This window comes from Oncorhynchus masou, chromosome 26 (assembly GCF_036934945.1).
Source record: "Oncorhynchus masou masou isolate Uvic2021 chromosome 26, UVic_Omas_1.1, whole genome shotgun sequence".
In the NCBI taxonomy this organism is placed as follows: Eukaryota; Metazoa; Chordata; class Actinopteri; order Salmoniformes; family Salmonidae; genus Oncorhynchus; species Oncorhynchus masou.
Window position 1 is genome coordinate 22,155,990 of NC_088237.1, and position 15,070 is coordinate 22,171,059.

The 15,070-nt window shown below is 40.4% G+C and overlaps 1 protein-coding gene across 1 annotated transcript; it reads right to left on the bottom strand.

Moving 5' to 3' along the window:
* Positions 1-79: 79 nt before the first annotated feature.
* On the bottom strand, positions 80-11,007 carry LOC135515032 (transmembrane 7 superfamily member 3-like). The gene is made up of 12 exons (XM_064938832.1): positions 10,724-11,007; positions 8,844-8,998; positions 7,827-7,977; positions 7,183-7,303; positions 5,800-5,971; positions 5,487-5,664; positions 4,869-4,955; positions 4,355-4,435; positions 3,044-3,196; positions 2,806-2,903; positions 2,473-2,635; positions 80-2,357 (listed from the first exon to the last, which is right to left on the bottom strand). The coding sequence occupies exons 1-12, from the start codon at positions 10,794-10,796 to the stop codon at positions 2,104-2,106; spliced, it is 1,686 nt and encodes a 561-aa protein (XP_064794904.1). The 5' UTR covers positions 10,797-11,007; the 3' UTR covers positions 80-2,103.
* Between the last annotated feature and the right edge of the window lie 4,063 nt (positions 11,008-15,070).

The following is a 15,070-nucleotide window of genomic DNA, read 5'->3' on the forward strand; positions in this document are numbered from 1 at the left end:
ACCTAATGGTTGCACCATGATACATTACAATGTAACTGATGACACATTTTGGGAACAGAGGAGCAGAGAAATGAACAAGTGATTTTTAGGAAAAACAATTTATCAAATCATTTCTCACACAACAAAACAGAAACACAGACAAACAGCCCATTTTAAAACATGACAAGGTAAGTACCTAAGAGCTGTAGTGAAAAATACTGAAAGGCAACCTTAACCTTTAAGAAAGCTTCATCAGTAATCTTAGTGCATAGAAGCATTTCCTAGTGAGGCATTTCAACAGAATGGCTATAACTTTACAATGTCAGCCTCACCCCTGTGTGTTTTGATTTGGAAACTTGCATTTCAGTCTTTCATCCTTGACACGTGATAATCATAAAAGATCAATACATTTTAATTCAACATCCTGTCATGTGCAAATGGCGAGGATTTACAAAATCACTGGTGGGATATTACACTGCATCTGAGGATACCTTGTTTTGCACAAGAGGAAAATCTCTTAAATTATCCACTTAATCAAGCTTCAATATTACATTTGGAGGAAAAACTGACATTGTTCATGGAATGCATTAATAAACCATGTCATGTGACTCTGCAGGCAAACTCCTGTACACATCATTAATGCCTCAAGCCAGCTTTTCATACCAAAGCACATACTGGGTGGGTAATGAGAAAGAACCTAAAGAAAAGTCCCAGAAGACATATTGGACTCCCTTAAAAAACAGTGTTTCCCTTAGGTTCAATTAGCGGTGGCCCACCGCTGCAATAAATTGCAGAGGCATGCTTTTAAAGGGATAGTCATTGGCTCAAATGATTGGATGTCTATGGGAACAGCTGGCAGGACATTGTGCTTACAATATCTAGCAATGCAGCTACCCTTGCACCACTGCTAAAAAAAGTCATAGGGGAAACACAGGAAATGCTTTACCAAACGAAAGCTGGCAAGAGAGAAATAAACAGGCCCACTTTAATGAAGCGTTAGGCCACCTGACAGAGAAATAGAGGCTGTGGCACTTGTTGTTTGCTCTTCCTGCTACTGCTCAACACTTCAGGAAATACTGAAGGGCTTGGCTATATCACCATTTCCTATAAACATCAGTGCTCAGGATCCACCTAAACCTACCACTTGTGGTTTATGATTTTAGAGTGCTATGTCCATGAAATCAAGAGAGGATACATTTTAGGCTGCAAGTTCCCACCCATACCTCTAATAATGTTTGATTCAACAACTATGTTTCACAAAAAGGGTCCCCAAAACACATTTCAAGATAACAGCTCTCATATTTCTTAAAAATGTAATTGTTCATATTTGTAGAAAGCAAAGAAAAAGTGGCCTCTAAATACAGTTTTACAAAACATGGTGTAAAAGTGACCGTTTGCATTTGAAAATGTTGACAAAACATTAAAAACAATTTACATCCATTGGAGCCTAAATGGGCATACCCAGAACTCCCTGACAGTGGTGTCATACCCATTAAAACTGGGGGGACATATGCCCTCCAATTCCATTGAGTGTTATTAAGATAAACAAAGTATACTTACTTTTACACAAAATTAATACCTACCTACCAAATGTTGCTGTCAAAGCCACCTCAAAATGACTGGCTGCATGATGCATCTCCATCTTAAGGTTCCAAATGTTTTCTTGTGATATTCAGTGGTATTAAAACACATATGTTGCCCATACTGGTATGCTGTAACCCTAGTTGTTTAAAGGCACTGTGATGTACTAGGAGAGAGGGTGTCCAACTATTTTGGCACAATATTATGTGGCAGCGGTAACAGCTTCCTCAGTACCGTCTAAGAAAATGCAGCCAAATACCACAAGACTGAGGAAGTGAAACAAATCATTCTCAAAAATAATGCTTTGAAAATTCTCTGTCTGCACTTTGTGGCAAAGTTCCTTCCAGAGCATATATAAATAATACCTTAATGGACTGTTACCATCATCAATGGAATCAAAACATCCATAATCTGGAATAGAAAGACTCCAAATGCAATGGTGCTTCCCCTGTAGATAGAGAGCCCATGCACCATAGCACCCTCCTAGCGGGGTAAATCTGTTTACCTGGCTGGGTAAAATGGGTCTAAGTTGAGTGGGTGGGTTTAAAGGAGGAGGGGTGTGCGCTCGCCAGCGGACTCTCTCCTGCCAGTCAGCTGTCGGGCACGGACGAGGAGACGGGAAGGGAGTGAGGACGTGTGGTGGCTTGGGTCCAGAACGTTGGTCTTGCGGCGCTCCCGCTCTTGCAGCCACATGAGGTAAGGGCTGGGGGGGGAGAAGGGCCGTGTGCGTTCCCGGTAGAGCTGTAGCACGATACCAGACACACCCAGAACCACCCACACTGTGATCATGATGAAGTCTGGAAGACCAAGAGGACAAAAATATGTTAGGTTGAAAGGTCAAAATCAGGTGCCCAACATATGGCCTGCCTGCAGGTTAAATAAAACAAAACTCTCTGAAGTGATTTTACTCACCAATGACCTGGAAAGGCACATCAGTAAAGGCCTTGCTGAAGTTGTCGTTGAGGAAGCGTTTGAGAATGTTAAGGGTGATGTAGGATAGGCTGGTATAGATGTAAGCATTCACAGCCAGCACCACAGCATAGGCTCCAGCTACACCACACGTAGTGATGTTACCCTGCAGACAGATAACACCCACAGAGCAATATTACCCAGAGGCTCCATTTCCACATTTGTCCTCCCAAATCTTTGAAAGTTCTAAGCCCTTCTTGAGTTTAAAGTTGGAGGGGACTATGGTGTTGAATTGGACAGCCACTGTAAAGAAAGTGCAGAGGGGTAGGGATCTACCTCTCTTGGCCATCGGACAAAGAAGAGCGGTACCACCACCACGATGCAGCTGAACGTCACCCAGAACACCACATTCGAACGGAACACCTGTATGTCACCTGAGGAAGTGATGAGAATGTTTTTACAACGTTGTTACGATACTTTCTGTGTCATACAACATTCATCTGATTGAGCATTATCCTGCTTGAACTAGTAAATCAAATTATCATTTGATGTAGGTATTTTGGGGTTATTTTACCGACAGGCGTGAAGAAGACAATGGAGGACATGAGGAACCCCAGCACGAGACCGACGACGATGATACAGGACATAACTGAGCCAAAGCGCCACCAGCTCATCACCAGGATAACTCCCCCCACTACGCCAATCACTGCTGTCAGGGTCAGGCGGACTGCAGGGAGGAAACACAGACACTTCTGTCAGGGTCAGATGGAGAAGAAGTTGGACAAATATCTTTATTTTTCATAGAGCCATAGAAGAATGATAACCTGAGCTTCTGGCAGGAGGTCCAACTCAGACTGACCCCAAATAAATGAAAGCAAGTCCAGGAATTTATCCATCAATTCTAAACTCAACTGCTCTACAGATCGATTAACATTGTATAAATTGTCTTTACACTAAACCATGTGCTCTTCAGCATGATGGAACCCGTGCGCCAACTTAATTACTGGAACATGTGCTTTTACAGTGAGATGTTTGTTCTATGGAGAAATGTGTTGTTTCAAACTGAACTGTGTATTGTGCACTGGGGAAGTTTCCCATTGCATCCTGGATAAGTTATCTGGCATCCTTCCATCAGCTCCACCACTGACCAAATCACATTAGGGTTCGAGTGTGTAATTATGAATTCATACGCTCACCGCCATCCTCTATGACTAACACATACAAGCCAACACTGACATCACCTTGCATATGGGGAGCACGAACACCAATGCAAGCCATTCTAGGTTTCTCCAAATCACCAGAGACAAACTGTAACATAAGCATAAAATGCATACGTGACATATTTTGCTCGGCCTTTTAGATAGCATGTGGGGCGCATGTCCCATATCATCACTTATCTCCATACTGTAACAACTGTACTGATTTAGCACGGGCTAATCTGATTGCATTTCCCAGTTAATGAGACCAACAGGAGTTTCTTTCAACTGAGCTGACCTTATTGAATCACAGAAAACCTCCATGCTTTCAGGGGGCACTGACTGGAGCTTTTCCTTTTTTCCAAATGAAAATAGGATCATTTTTGGGGTAAATCATATTCATATGGCATGACTATCTAATTCGCATTTATGAGAGACCTGTGATGATTAATGCAATTTGTCTGGCCACAAAGCCTGTTTGTATGGCTAATTTCATTCCAAAATACTGTATGCTTTGGAGACTAATTAAAAACTACAGAGGGAGTACAGAGAGAACTGAACAAGCATATGACCAAATAAACTGAAGCCAATGTTTACTATAGAAAAAAACTACATCATTAATATCCTTATCAACCTGGCTGACAAGGTCAACAATCTTCTTATGTTCATTTGAAATCACTTAAACTTACTGTCATAGTCCAGTTTTGTAGTTCTTGTGATCAGGACAAAAAAAAGAAACACTGCAAAGACAAAGCCCATACAGAATAGCTCTAAGAGAGAGGAAGATGGAGAGGGGAACAAGGGAGGAAAGTTTAATACAGGAGAACACAGTAAACACTATTTTCTAGCATGACATCTAGGGCTGGATTCCCAAACTCAGATTAAACCTGCTACTGGACTAAAAACATGACCAGCAAAGAGTATTTATTATTTTTCTTTCACATTACTTTTTCATATTATGTGGGAGCAACAGTTTACAACAAGACCTTTAACCTCCAGGCCATATTTTCATTAGCTGGCTGGAATGAACTTTAAATGAGAGTTGGACTTTTACAAACTATAAATAACTGGGATACAGCTAGTTGGGAGCGGCTATTTATTACTGGTGTTCTATAGGGAGGAAAAGCCCTCGACTTCCCAGACTTATCTTCCAGTGATGTAGTGGAAAACTTGGTAAGTCAACACTTGTTTCCACCTACTCACCACATTTGAAGAAACGGTGCCCAAAGAAGCACACGAAGAGGCCAGCTAAACCAGCGATGGTGAAGAAGATCCTTGTGGATATCTTCCCTAGAAGAAAATAAAGTACATCAGCCTTTAGTCATTCTGTCTTTCCCCATAGTTGGTCTAACAAGAGCAGCAGACCCTGTGTCAACTGTTTGTTTTTCTTTCTCCTGCTCTGAAAATGCTTATTGCTCCATTACAGTTTGTTACTGTTGACGAGAGTTGACATATGGGTTCATAAGTCAGTTGCTAATCAAGATAGAGGCTGAAATCAGCTGACAACATATTCCCAGGGGACTAGTGTTGATCTTCCCTGGTCTTAAAATGCACGCTGTCCTTCAAGGTGCATTCTATAAGATTTCCACAGAAATAGCCCTCAAGGTCTCAGCCAGAACGATTGCAGTACAGTAAATGTCTTCTGTGTAGAATGACATGATGCTCTCGTTCCACTCAACAACAAGTCTCATTGAATAAGGCCCCGGGAATTCAGACAGGGATACTCAGATATCTTTGGAAATGTCTCCATTATAGACATATATTGACTGACGTTTCCCTGCAAAAAGACCCCTTTGGCCCAGTGCTGGTTGTCCCACTTACCCAGAGTGTCACAGCCATCCAGGGTGGAGGAGAAGCTGCAGGCGTAGGTGTGGACAGGGATATACGAGGAAGAGGTGTTAAGCACTGGGTCTCTGACTATGACAGAGTAGATGACACCCTGGCCCGGGATGGAGCTAAACACTACCTCGGTCTTATCACTGGATGATAGTGTCATGAGCTACAGGGAGAGAAAAAAAAATAGAAAAGCTCATCATACCATTACACCACAACCAGCAAGTTTACAGTCTACAATCCCAATCTGTATTTTTATACATGTCCATTTTGCACTACATTCACACTATTATCAACTCACCCTTTTCCCATGCTCTCTCATGGTCTGCACATTGGCCACACTCTGGATGCTGGTGATGAGGCTCTGCTCTGATAGGTCGCTCTCAGGCAGGAAGTACTGGTAGATGTCGTACCTCAGGCGCCAGCGAGCGTTTTCACCCACTTCAGTGTCACAGGCGGGCGGATTGGAGCCCCTGAGGAGGTGCCAACAGAGGTCAGTTCACAATGGATTCTGAAAGTTTGCTTTAAAGTACGAATGCGCATTTGGGGAAACAGTGCCACTGTTCGCCCCCAGTGCCTTTGTTATTGTTTTGTTGATGACAACAGAGAAGAGTGGCAGCGTGGTAAAAAAAAATTGCACTGCATATTTGGCTGTTCTATCACTGCATGTGCAGTGATGTCAGATGAGAAAAACAGTGGTTGTTTACAGTAACTTCTTTGTTGTTGTAATATCCTAAACAGACATGGCACTTTCACCTATTAACGATTCTAGCTTCAAACAGAAATGTTGATTTTTATTATAATAATTTTTCAAGATATATTTTTCACAATGAAATAAGATGGCTCAGAAGGGCTGTTACAAATAATAATAAACACAGCAATATGAAAATGCAACGGAAAGTGCCATGGACTCTTTCTTAAAAAATATATATATATCATTTAGAGACTACGCAAAAGAAGTGTCCCCATCACTTTTGTCTCATTCAACAACAACAAAAATGTCTTGCCACAGTCCACCCCAGACCTCCCTGGTCTTTTGCTTTTCAAAATATCAGTTTATTTTTGTTCCAGGTAAATTTAGATACAGTTCAGTCTACAGACCACATGCCAATGTAACATTTTAACAGGAAGATTGTGCGTGTTTGTTTCCGCTCTGCAGTCTGCTTGGCCCTGACAGAAGTGTGTGTGTGTTTCCTCTCTGCAGTCCGTTTAATGCGAGCCAGCACTTCCCATAGCCTGGTCAACAGATTATCGCACCATAGCCAGATTAATAGCAACAAAGTATTTTCTTTATTTACATGAGAAAATATCAATAATTTCCCTCTCCAAACATTCTGAAGAGGTTGGGTTCCAATCACTGTACCTTAACAATTGTGGGTAAATCTCTTTTCTCTACTAAAGCACATTCCTTGCCGGAGCCTTGGCATTAGGACAGGTCTTACTCTGCTTCCACCACAACGAAAGCCACACAAATGTAGGACAGCACATAATGCACCCATAAGAATGCATTGTCTTTCAGTCACAGGACAATTTCTTTGGCTAATTGTTGGCTTTTCACCAGGGTTAACTTTAAAACATATAATCAGAAACATATGCAGAGTGCCCTGCCTCACATTTGTTTGCAGTGAGACAGAAGTGGTTACATACAAGATGCTCATATATAAACCTTCTAGTGAGTTGTTACCTTGAATATCCAATATTTGCAGGTGCAAAGCGGATTGTAGTCTCAAAAATGTTGTAGTGGAGATAGACGTTTGGGTCAATGTCCAGGTCAAACTCCAGATTACAAGCTCCAGGGACTGGGTCTGCAGAGAGAGAGAAAACACGTAATTAAAACCAGCCAATCAAAAGTCAAAAAAAATTCTTGAAGTCCATTGACAGTGCAGTACTAGCAGTAGCAGACTGTTGAGAGTTTGTACCATTGGTCTATGCAGATGTCCTACTGGTGACTGTGGATAAGTTGTAGAGTGCAAATTACTCTACACAGATACAATCAGTTTGGTGGATGGCAAAACAGCTTTGAAATTTGTCCTCAGTCGACTATTTGTTTTGTTCAATAATCCAACTGGCATTCTTTGTTTTGGGGTTTGTTTGAAACGGGCTTCATATCTACTAGATACTCTTGCTATTATTTTGACATGGTATATTGAGTGGTTAAAACAGTGGTGAATTGAGGGTGAGTAGTGAGAGGTAAAATATCCTGGAATGCTAACAGTGATGTAAGGTAACATACAGATACAGCCCCTTGACAGATAGTGGGAGGCCACCTAAAACTGTAGAGGAATTGGTGGATTATTTTGGGAAGCGGAGATGGAAGGGCATACATACCAGAGCTGGTGTAGGGGAGGATGACCCCAGTGCCGGCCACAGAGTCACCATCAGGGGCCAGCAGGAACCAGGAAAGCTCGGTCTGACCGGGGATCAGGGGTGAGAGAAGGCCCGAGTCCACTGCTGTTAGAGAGAGGCCCAGCCCTGGCATCTGCCCAAAGTAGTCAATCAGACAACCAGAAAATCACTCAAATAGTCAGTCAACAAGACAGCCCTAATCCATCCAAATCAGTCACCAAATGACTGCTTTATTCCGTGCTGTAATGTAAAGTACTACTGACATGTGCACAGACGCCCGGCTGACCACCTCTTCTCACCTAGCTGTAGGCTCTTCCTGCCAAATGGTTTTGACAGTGGAGAAAGAATGACTTGTAGCGATATTCACTTCCAGATGACACTCATTAACTGTCTATGCTGTGTTTGGTACATTTTCCCCTTCACAGTTGGGGACTGTTTTCATTGTTGACTTCACTAGTCAGAGCATGTTAACTGCTTTAGCCTATTCTCACCATGAGTTAGGACTACTTTGAGTTAGTTGAAAGCGTTTTCAGTAGTAATAGGGAAAGGCGTTCAAAGTTTTCCGTCCGCACCAAAGAGCTTGTGACCAGCCTAACACATGATCACAGCTCTACTCAGTCAGAGTGTCTGCAAATCTCACAAGACACTGTCGCAAGTGGGTCACTAGAAACGGTGTATGTGATAGGGTGGTTGGCGACTGTTTCTTCACCCAACCCTTAGGATCTCTGGGACCAAGGTCAGGATTGGTCAATCCATCTTACCCTTGCCTCATGCCCGTCTTCCTCCCATGATGAGCAACCAGCCTGGTTCCACATCATCTGACTTCCCTCCACAAGTCAGTGGACCAATCAGTGCCAATCATGTGTGTGTGTGTTTGTTCGTACATGTTTGATAGGGCAATAGGTCCTATTGAATGAATGAACACTGACCTGAATTAGACTATTACATAAATCTATTTTACTGTGAGCGTGTGTGTTTGTGCGTGAGCCAGTGTCTTACCCTGGTGTAGGACAGCGTAGCATTGCTGTGCTGTGTGTGGAACTGGAGGGTGATAAAGGCCACGTCAAGGGGGATTCTGGAGACCACAGCCTGCACTGTCTCATTCTCATTCACATTCACGTTCTGAAAGGTGTTGAACAGGAAAACCACCCGATCTGAGAGAGGAAATATATGTTACAGCATTATCATCCCAGGCTATCCACAACCTGTTACTAGGTTCATTTATATACAGTGGGCTTCCAAAATTATTGACAGTCAACAAATTTGGAAATATAATTTTATACGAATACAATTGCTCAGAGAAAGAGATGAACTAATAATACTTTTTCCCAAAAAAATGTAGGGCTAAAAAATAATGACACCGCTGTCTTCAATACCTCACCTTGCAAGGATAACAGCACTGAGCCTTTTTCTAAAATGTTTTATGAGTTGGTTCACCCGTAAGTGTGAAAGTCTTTCCAGTTCTGCTGTTCTGATTTTCGTTGACGGCCCACTGATAAATCTCGCACAGGTGCTGTGACTATGTGGTTACCCCTGTGGTTGTGACAACATCATCCAGGATGTGAGCCTATCGTAAGTACATCTGAGAATGACACCTTTAATCCATAACATATACCAAAAACAAGGCAGTCCAGATCCTCACACAACACAACTATTGTATTGTAACTGTTGCGACACTGCTTAGCTAATCTCCAAATAGGCAACTGGATGTTCTCACTGCTTGTGTATTACATATGGCTTTTTCACTTTCTACTCTCTTGCTCCCCTTCCTTTGTGCAGCCTTCTGTCTACTTTTATGGTCTCTCGGTCTGTCCATACCTCCTGAATTGTCACCAGTCTTTCCCACTGGTCTCGTCTCTCTCTGTTGAATCTTACAACACATGAGATGGTTTGTCAGGGTACAAGGGTCATTTGCGCATGGGTATACTGTATTCTCATCGTGACCGATACAAAGGTTAGACTGAAAAAGAAGCATGACTACCATGTTGGGTTCTTTTCCTTTCGTTTAACATGTGCTGTGTGTGTGTGTGGGGGGGGGGGCAATTCCTAATGCCTGCTGCTTTCACAAGCATTAAATGTCAACGGCATCCAACCTGTCCACTAGGGCCAATCCGAAGATGCCTCACTAGCGACCATTTCACTTGCAGTGTAATTAGCCCTACATTTCAATTATATGTAGTAGTAAAGGAATTAGATTCCATGAGAGAAATATGTATTTTTGAATGCTGTGGATACTGGCATGGCAAGAGTGGGTGTGTATACAATCAGCATTTGATCCTGTTAAGTGTAGCGTTTACATAGCCTTTAGAACTTGGGTATGAAATTGAGGGCAAGATCAAACTGTTTTTACCATAAACAATAATAGCCTATTTTGAAATCCCAGACTAATTCCACATAACTATTTTACTGTTGAAGACATATTGAATACTGTTATGCTTCCCCTTTTCCAGCAACTAGTACAACTGTCTTCACCTCATCATAACCCAAACAATAAGGATTTTTTACTCCATTGTTTGTTTTTGTTGATAATTGAGTCTTTGCAAAACAAACAATGCCATTTCAAAATACAACTAGTTAACCTTAGTTCATGTCGTGGACTGTCAGCCCGTGCATCCACAATTCCATCTATGAATTTGAGAGTGGTCCAAATTTCTCCAGCCTCAATGTGAAGACTAACTGCAACAATAGGTACCATCTCCAAACATAGGACTGGTTAACAATTAATTAAGTTAGTGGAGTTGATATCCCTGATTCAAAGAAGGCGTATATATCTTCTTCATGTATGATTGGCTTTCAGCCAGCAACCTTGGTGTAATCTAAAAGTTCTACAAGTTCATCAAATGGCAATTTGATTTTAAAATATTAAAAGTACGACTTACTTTCCAGTTGTGCTACAACTCCATCACAGACCAAGACATATACAAATATGTACATTAGCCAGGAGGACGGCATTTTCTTCAGGCCCACGATCCTACTTCCTAGTCTGCTACATTCACTTGCAAAACATTTGGTGAGATATTCAGTAAAGGCTTTCCTGTGACAGGCCAGTGCAACATAGCGTGGCTACAAATTCGTTTTCATTGCTGTTGTTGCTTCCGCGGAACAACTCCAACCACGTCCGGTCGCTCAAACGTACTACGAATGTCAACTGCTGCAAGCCACCTCCTTTCCCCAGGAGACGTCAAAACGAACTGGGCAGGTCCCAGTCCCTAGTCCTAGCGGGCGTTCCAGAGCACAGAGATTGTAACCTCACACTGATTTTAAATTTAATTAAATCACTGAACAAAACAGCAACTGGGTGATTATCATGAAACCAGTTTTAAACATATCTTTAGCAAATTCAGTTACAAAACCATGATGCATCTGCAAAAATCAACTATCATTCTAAGGACTAAGATGTATAGTTTTGGGGGAAATGTAAATTTTAAATTCATTTGTAGTTTTCGAAAGAATTTTGTACATTTTCATACCAAATTCTCATTACCTGAAATGCATCTAGACTAAATTCTCGGGTCCAAAATTGTATACAATTTTACTTTAGAAAAACCAATCTTATTTGAATAAAACACAAAATATGTTGCTGTAGTTTGTCCATAAATCAAAAATGTAAAATACAAGTTGACATTTACATTAAACTATCATATTTAGTTTTATTAACCTATGATGCATAATCCAGAGGAGTAGTTGAGGTAAAATGAATTTATTCATTTAAATGCCTTCAGATAAAGGTTCATATTCTCAATCACCCACTTTACCTCACTTGACCTTCTCATTAAAAACCGCTAAAACACTCAAATTGGAGAAAAAAAAGTCTGATATAATTTTATCATTATTTTATCATTTAATTTATTTTCAGTGTTATTTTTAACTTGGGTTTTTTCATTTGGCGAGAAATGTGAACAAACTAATAGAAATGTATTGGTTTATAACCTTTTTGGAATGTTACGATAATGACACTTTTGTGAAAATATTGGTAAAATGCACAATATCTGATTAAAAAAAACATAATAATAATTATGAAACAGATCGAGTGCCCTCAGAAAGTATTCGCACCCCTTGACTTCTTCCACATTTGGTTGTATTGCAGCCTGAATTTAAAATTGATTAAATGTAGATATTTTGGCCTACACCCAAAACCCCATAATTTCAAAGTGGAATGATATTTGAACGGTAGTGTATATACAGTTGAAGTCGGAAGTTTACATATACTGACGTTGGAGTCACTAAAACTTGTTTTCAACCACTCCACAAATGTCTTGTTAACAAACATTAGTTTTGGCAAGTCGGTTATCTACTTTGTGCATGACACAAATAATCTTTCCAATAATTGTTTACAGACAGATTATTTCAAGACCTCAGAAAAAAATTGTAGACCTCCACAAATCTGGTTCATCCTTGGGAGCAATTTCCAAACGCCTGAAGGTACCACATTCATCTGTACAAACAATAGTACGCAAGTATAAACACCATGGGACCACGCAGCCGTCATACCGCTCAGGAAGGAGACGCGTTCTGTCTCCTAGAGATGAACGTACTTTGGTGCGAAAAGTGCGAATCATTCCCAGAACAACAGCAAATAACCTTGTGAAGATGCTGGAGGAAATAGGTACAAAAGTATCTATATCCACAGTAAAGCGAGTCCTGATCCAAGAGGAAATTTAGCGGAAAATTATCCTTGAGAATTTTGGGGTCAAATGTGACCCAGCTACAGTTTATGGGGAAAATAAGTAAAATTATTTGTGTAAAATATTATTTTGTGCAATATGTTTGAATTCTTGGAGTATGATAAATATATATTTGTTTTTTACATTTTTCTGTCACAATTTTAGTCCTATTTCACCTCCAGTTCAAACCACCAGGAGGCCTGAGTGTACTGCATATAGAACCTTATAATTGGGAGTTTAAATGCTGGAGTTGAGGCACAGGCATTTTGGCATTGATTGCCCTTTAAATTTGTTTCAGTTGGGTTGATTCAGACAGCCTGTTGTTTTACACTATGGAAGTTTGCAAGATTATTATATGGTTATCAGGGTCGTATTCATTAGGACATGCATACCATAACAAATGTGGATGGATTGAATCTCATCACTTTCAAGAAATGGCACTGGGTATTACATTTACATAACATTTTATTCGTTTAGCAGACAATCTTATTTGAGATTTACAGTTAGTGCACTCATCTTAAATGGGTAATCTTCTACATCAATATAAAATATTTAATTGCTACATCAATTTTTGGACTTTTAAATTAATGATATGTGCCTATTGATTCTTGAAGAATATAATTTATACACTGAGTGTTCAAAACTTTAGGAACATCTGCTCTTTCCATCACATACAGTGCCTTCAGAAAGTGTTCATAACCCTTCACTTATTCCATGTTGTTGTGTTAAACACTGAATTCAAATTTTAGCAAATTTGTTGAAAATGAAATTCAGAAATATCTAATTTACATAAGTATTCACACCCCTGAGCCCCCCCCCCCCCCCCCCTTGCAGAACCATGTATGGCACTCAGGAACATTCACCGTCTTCTTGGAATGCAACTCCAGTGTAGATTGGGCTTTGTGTTCTAGGTTATTGTCCTGCTGAAAGGTGCATTCATCTCCCAGTCTCTCGTGGACAGCAGACTGAACCAGGATTTCCTCTGTTTTTTTTTATCCTGAAAAACTTCTCTGTCCGTAAGGATTTCAAGCGGACCCCTCAACGTGATATAGCCACCACTATGCTTGAAAATATGAATGGTGGTACTCAGTAATGTGTAACACTTTGTATTCAGGACAAAAATATAATAGACACATTTCTTGCAGAATTACTTTAGTGCATTATTGCAAAGAGGATGCATGTTTTGGAATATTTTTATTCTGTACAGGCTTCCTTCTTTTCATTGTAATTTAGGTTAGTCTTGTGGAGTAACTACAATGTTGTTGATCCATCCACAGTGTTCTCCTGTCACAGCCATTAAATTCTGTAACTGTTTTAAAGTCACCATTGGGCTCATGGTAAAATCAAACTGAGTTTGGAAGGCCTGTATCTTTGTAGTGACTGGGTGTGTTGATACACCATCCAAAGTGTCATTTATAACTTCACCATGCTCAAAGGAATATTTAATTTATATTTATTCTCTTTTCACTCTGTCATTTAGTATTGTGGAGTAACTACAATATTGTTGATCCATCCTCAGTTTTCTCCTATCACAGCCATGGGGTACAGAGATGAGGTAGTCATTCAAATATCATGTTCAACACTGTTATTGTACACAGAGTGAGTCCATGCAACTTATGTGACTTGTTAAGCACATTTCTACACCTGAACTTATTTATGCTTGCCATAACAAAGGGGTTGAATACTTATTGACTCAAGACATTCCAACTTTTCAGTTAAAACATAATTCCACTTTGACATCATGGGGTATTGTTTGTGGGCTAGTGACAAAAACAAATCTATATTTAATACATTTTAAATTCAGGCTGTAATGCAAATGTTCCTTGACAAATATTTAAAAACATTTTTTATTAGAGTTAATTACTGGGAAAACAATAGTCACATAACACATACAAAGAGAGATCTAGAGCAGGGATCTTTAACCTCTTCATGCCCAGCGACTCCCACCCCATCATGTTAGCAACACATTTTTTCACGTCTTGTCTTATCAGGTGAATGATAATGGCAAGGAGAAGTAATAAAATTAATGGATTTGGTAGACCTGCTCATTCCATGACAGACTGACCAGGTGAAAGCTATGATCCCTTACTGACAGATTTTTATTAAGCCTTGAGACAATTGAGACATGGATTGTGTATGTTTGCCATTCAGATGGTGAATGGGCAAGACCAAATATTTAATTGCCTTTGAACAGGGTATGGTAGTAGGTGCCAGGCGCACCGGTTTGAGTGTTAAGAACTGCAATGCTGCTGGGTTTGTCATGCTCAAGAGTTTCCTGTGTGTATCAAGAATGGTTCACCATCCAAAGGACATCCAGCCAACTTGACACAACTGTGGGAAGCATTGGAATCAACATCCCTGTGGAACACTTGACACCTTGTAGTGCATAAGGCTGAGGCTGTTCTGAGGGCAAAGGGGGGTGAAACTCAATATTAGGAAGGTGTTTATGTTAACACTCAGTGTAAATGAGCTTAGTTCAACTGTCCTACCCCATCAGAAACCAAAATACAAGCTCGTTTTACTCCAATGTTTGTAAACCAAGTAAATGTAAACACCATATAA

Bases quoted from the DNA above. Each gene is read 5' to 3' on its own strand.
- LOC135515032 (XM_064938832.1), bottom strand. From the start codon at position 10,796: ATGCCGTCCTCCTGGCTAATGTACATATTTGTATATGTCTTGGTCTGT. The intron at 7,978-8,843 runs GTAAGACACTGG...TACTTTGGGCAG, and splicing joins CTACGCTGTCCTACACCAGG to ATGCCAGGGCTGGGCCTCTC. The intron at 3,197-4,354 runs GTAAGTTTAAGT...TCCTCCCTGCAG, and splicing joins TACAAAACTGGACTATGACA to TCCGCCTGACCCTGACAGCA.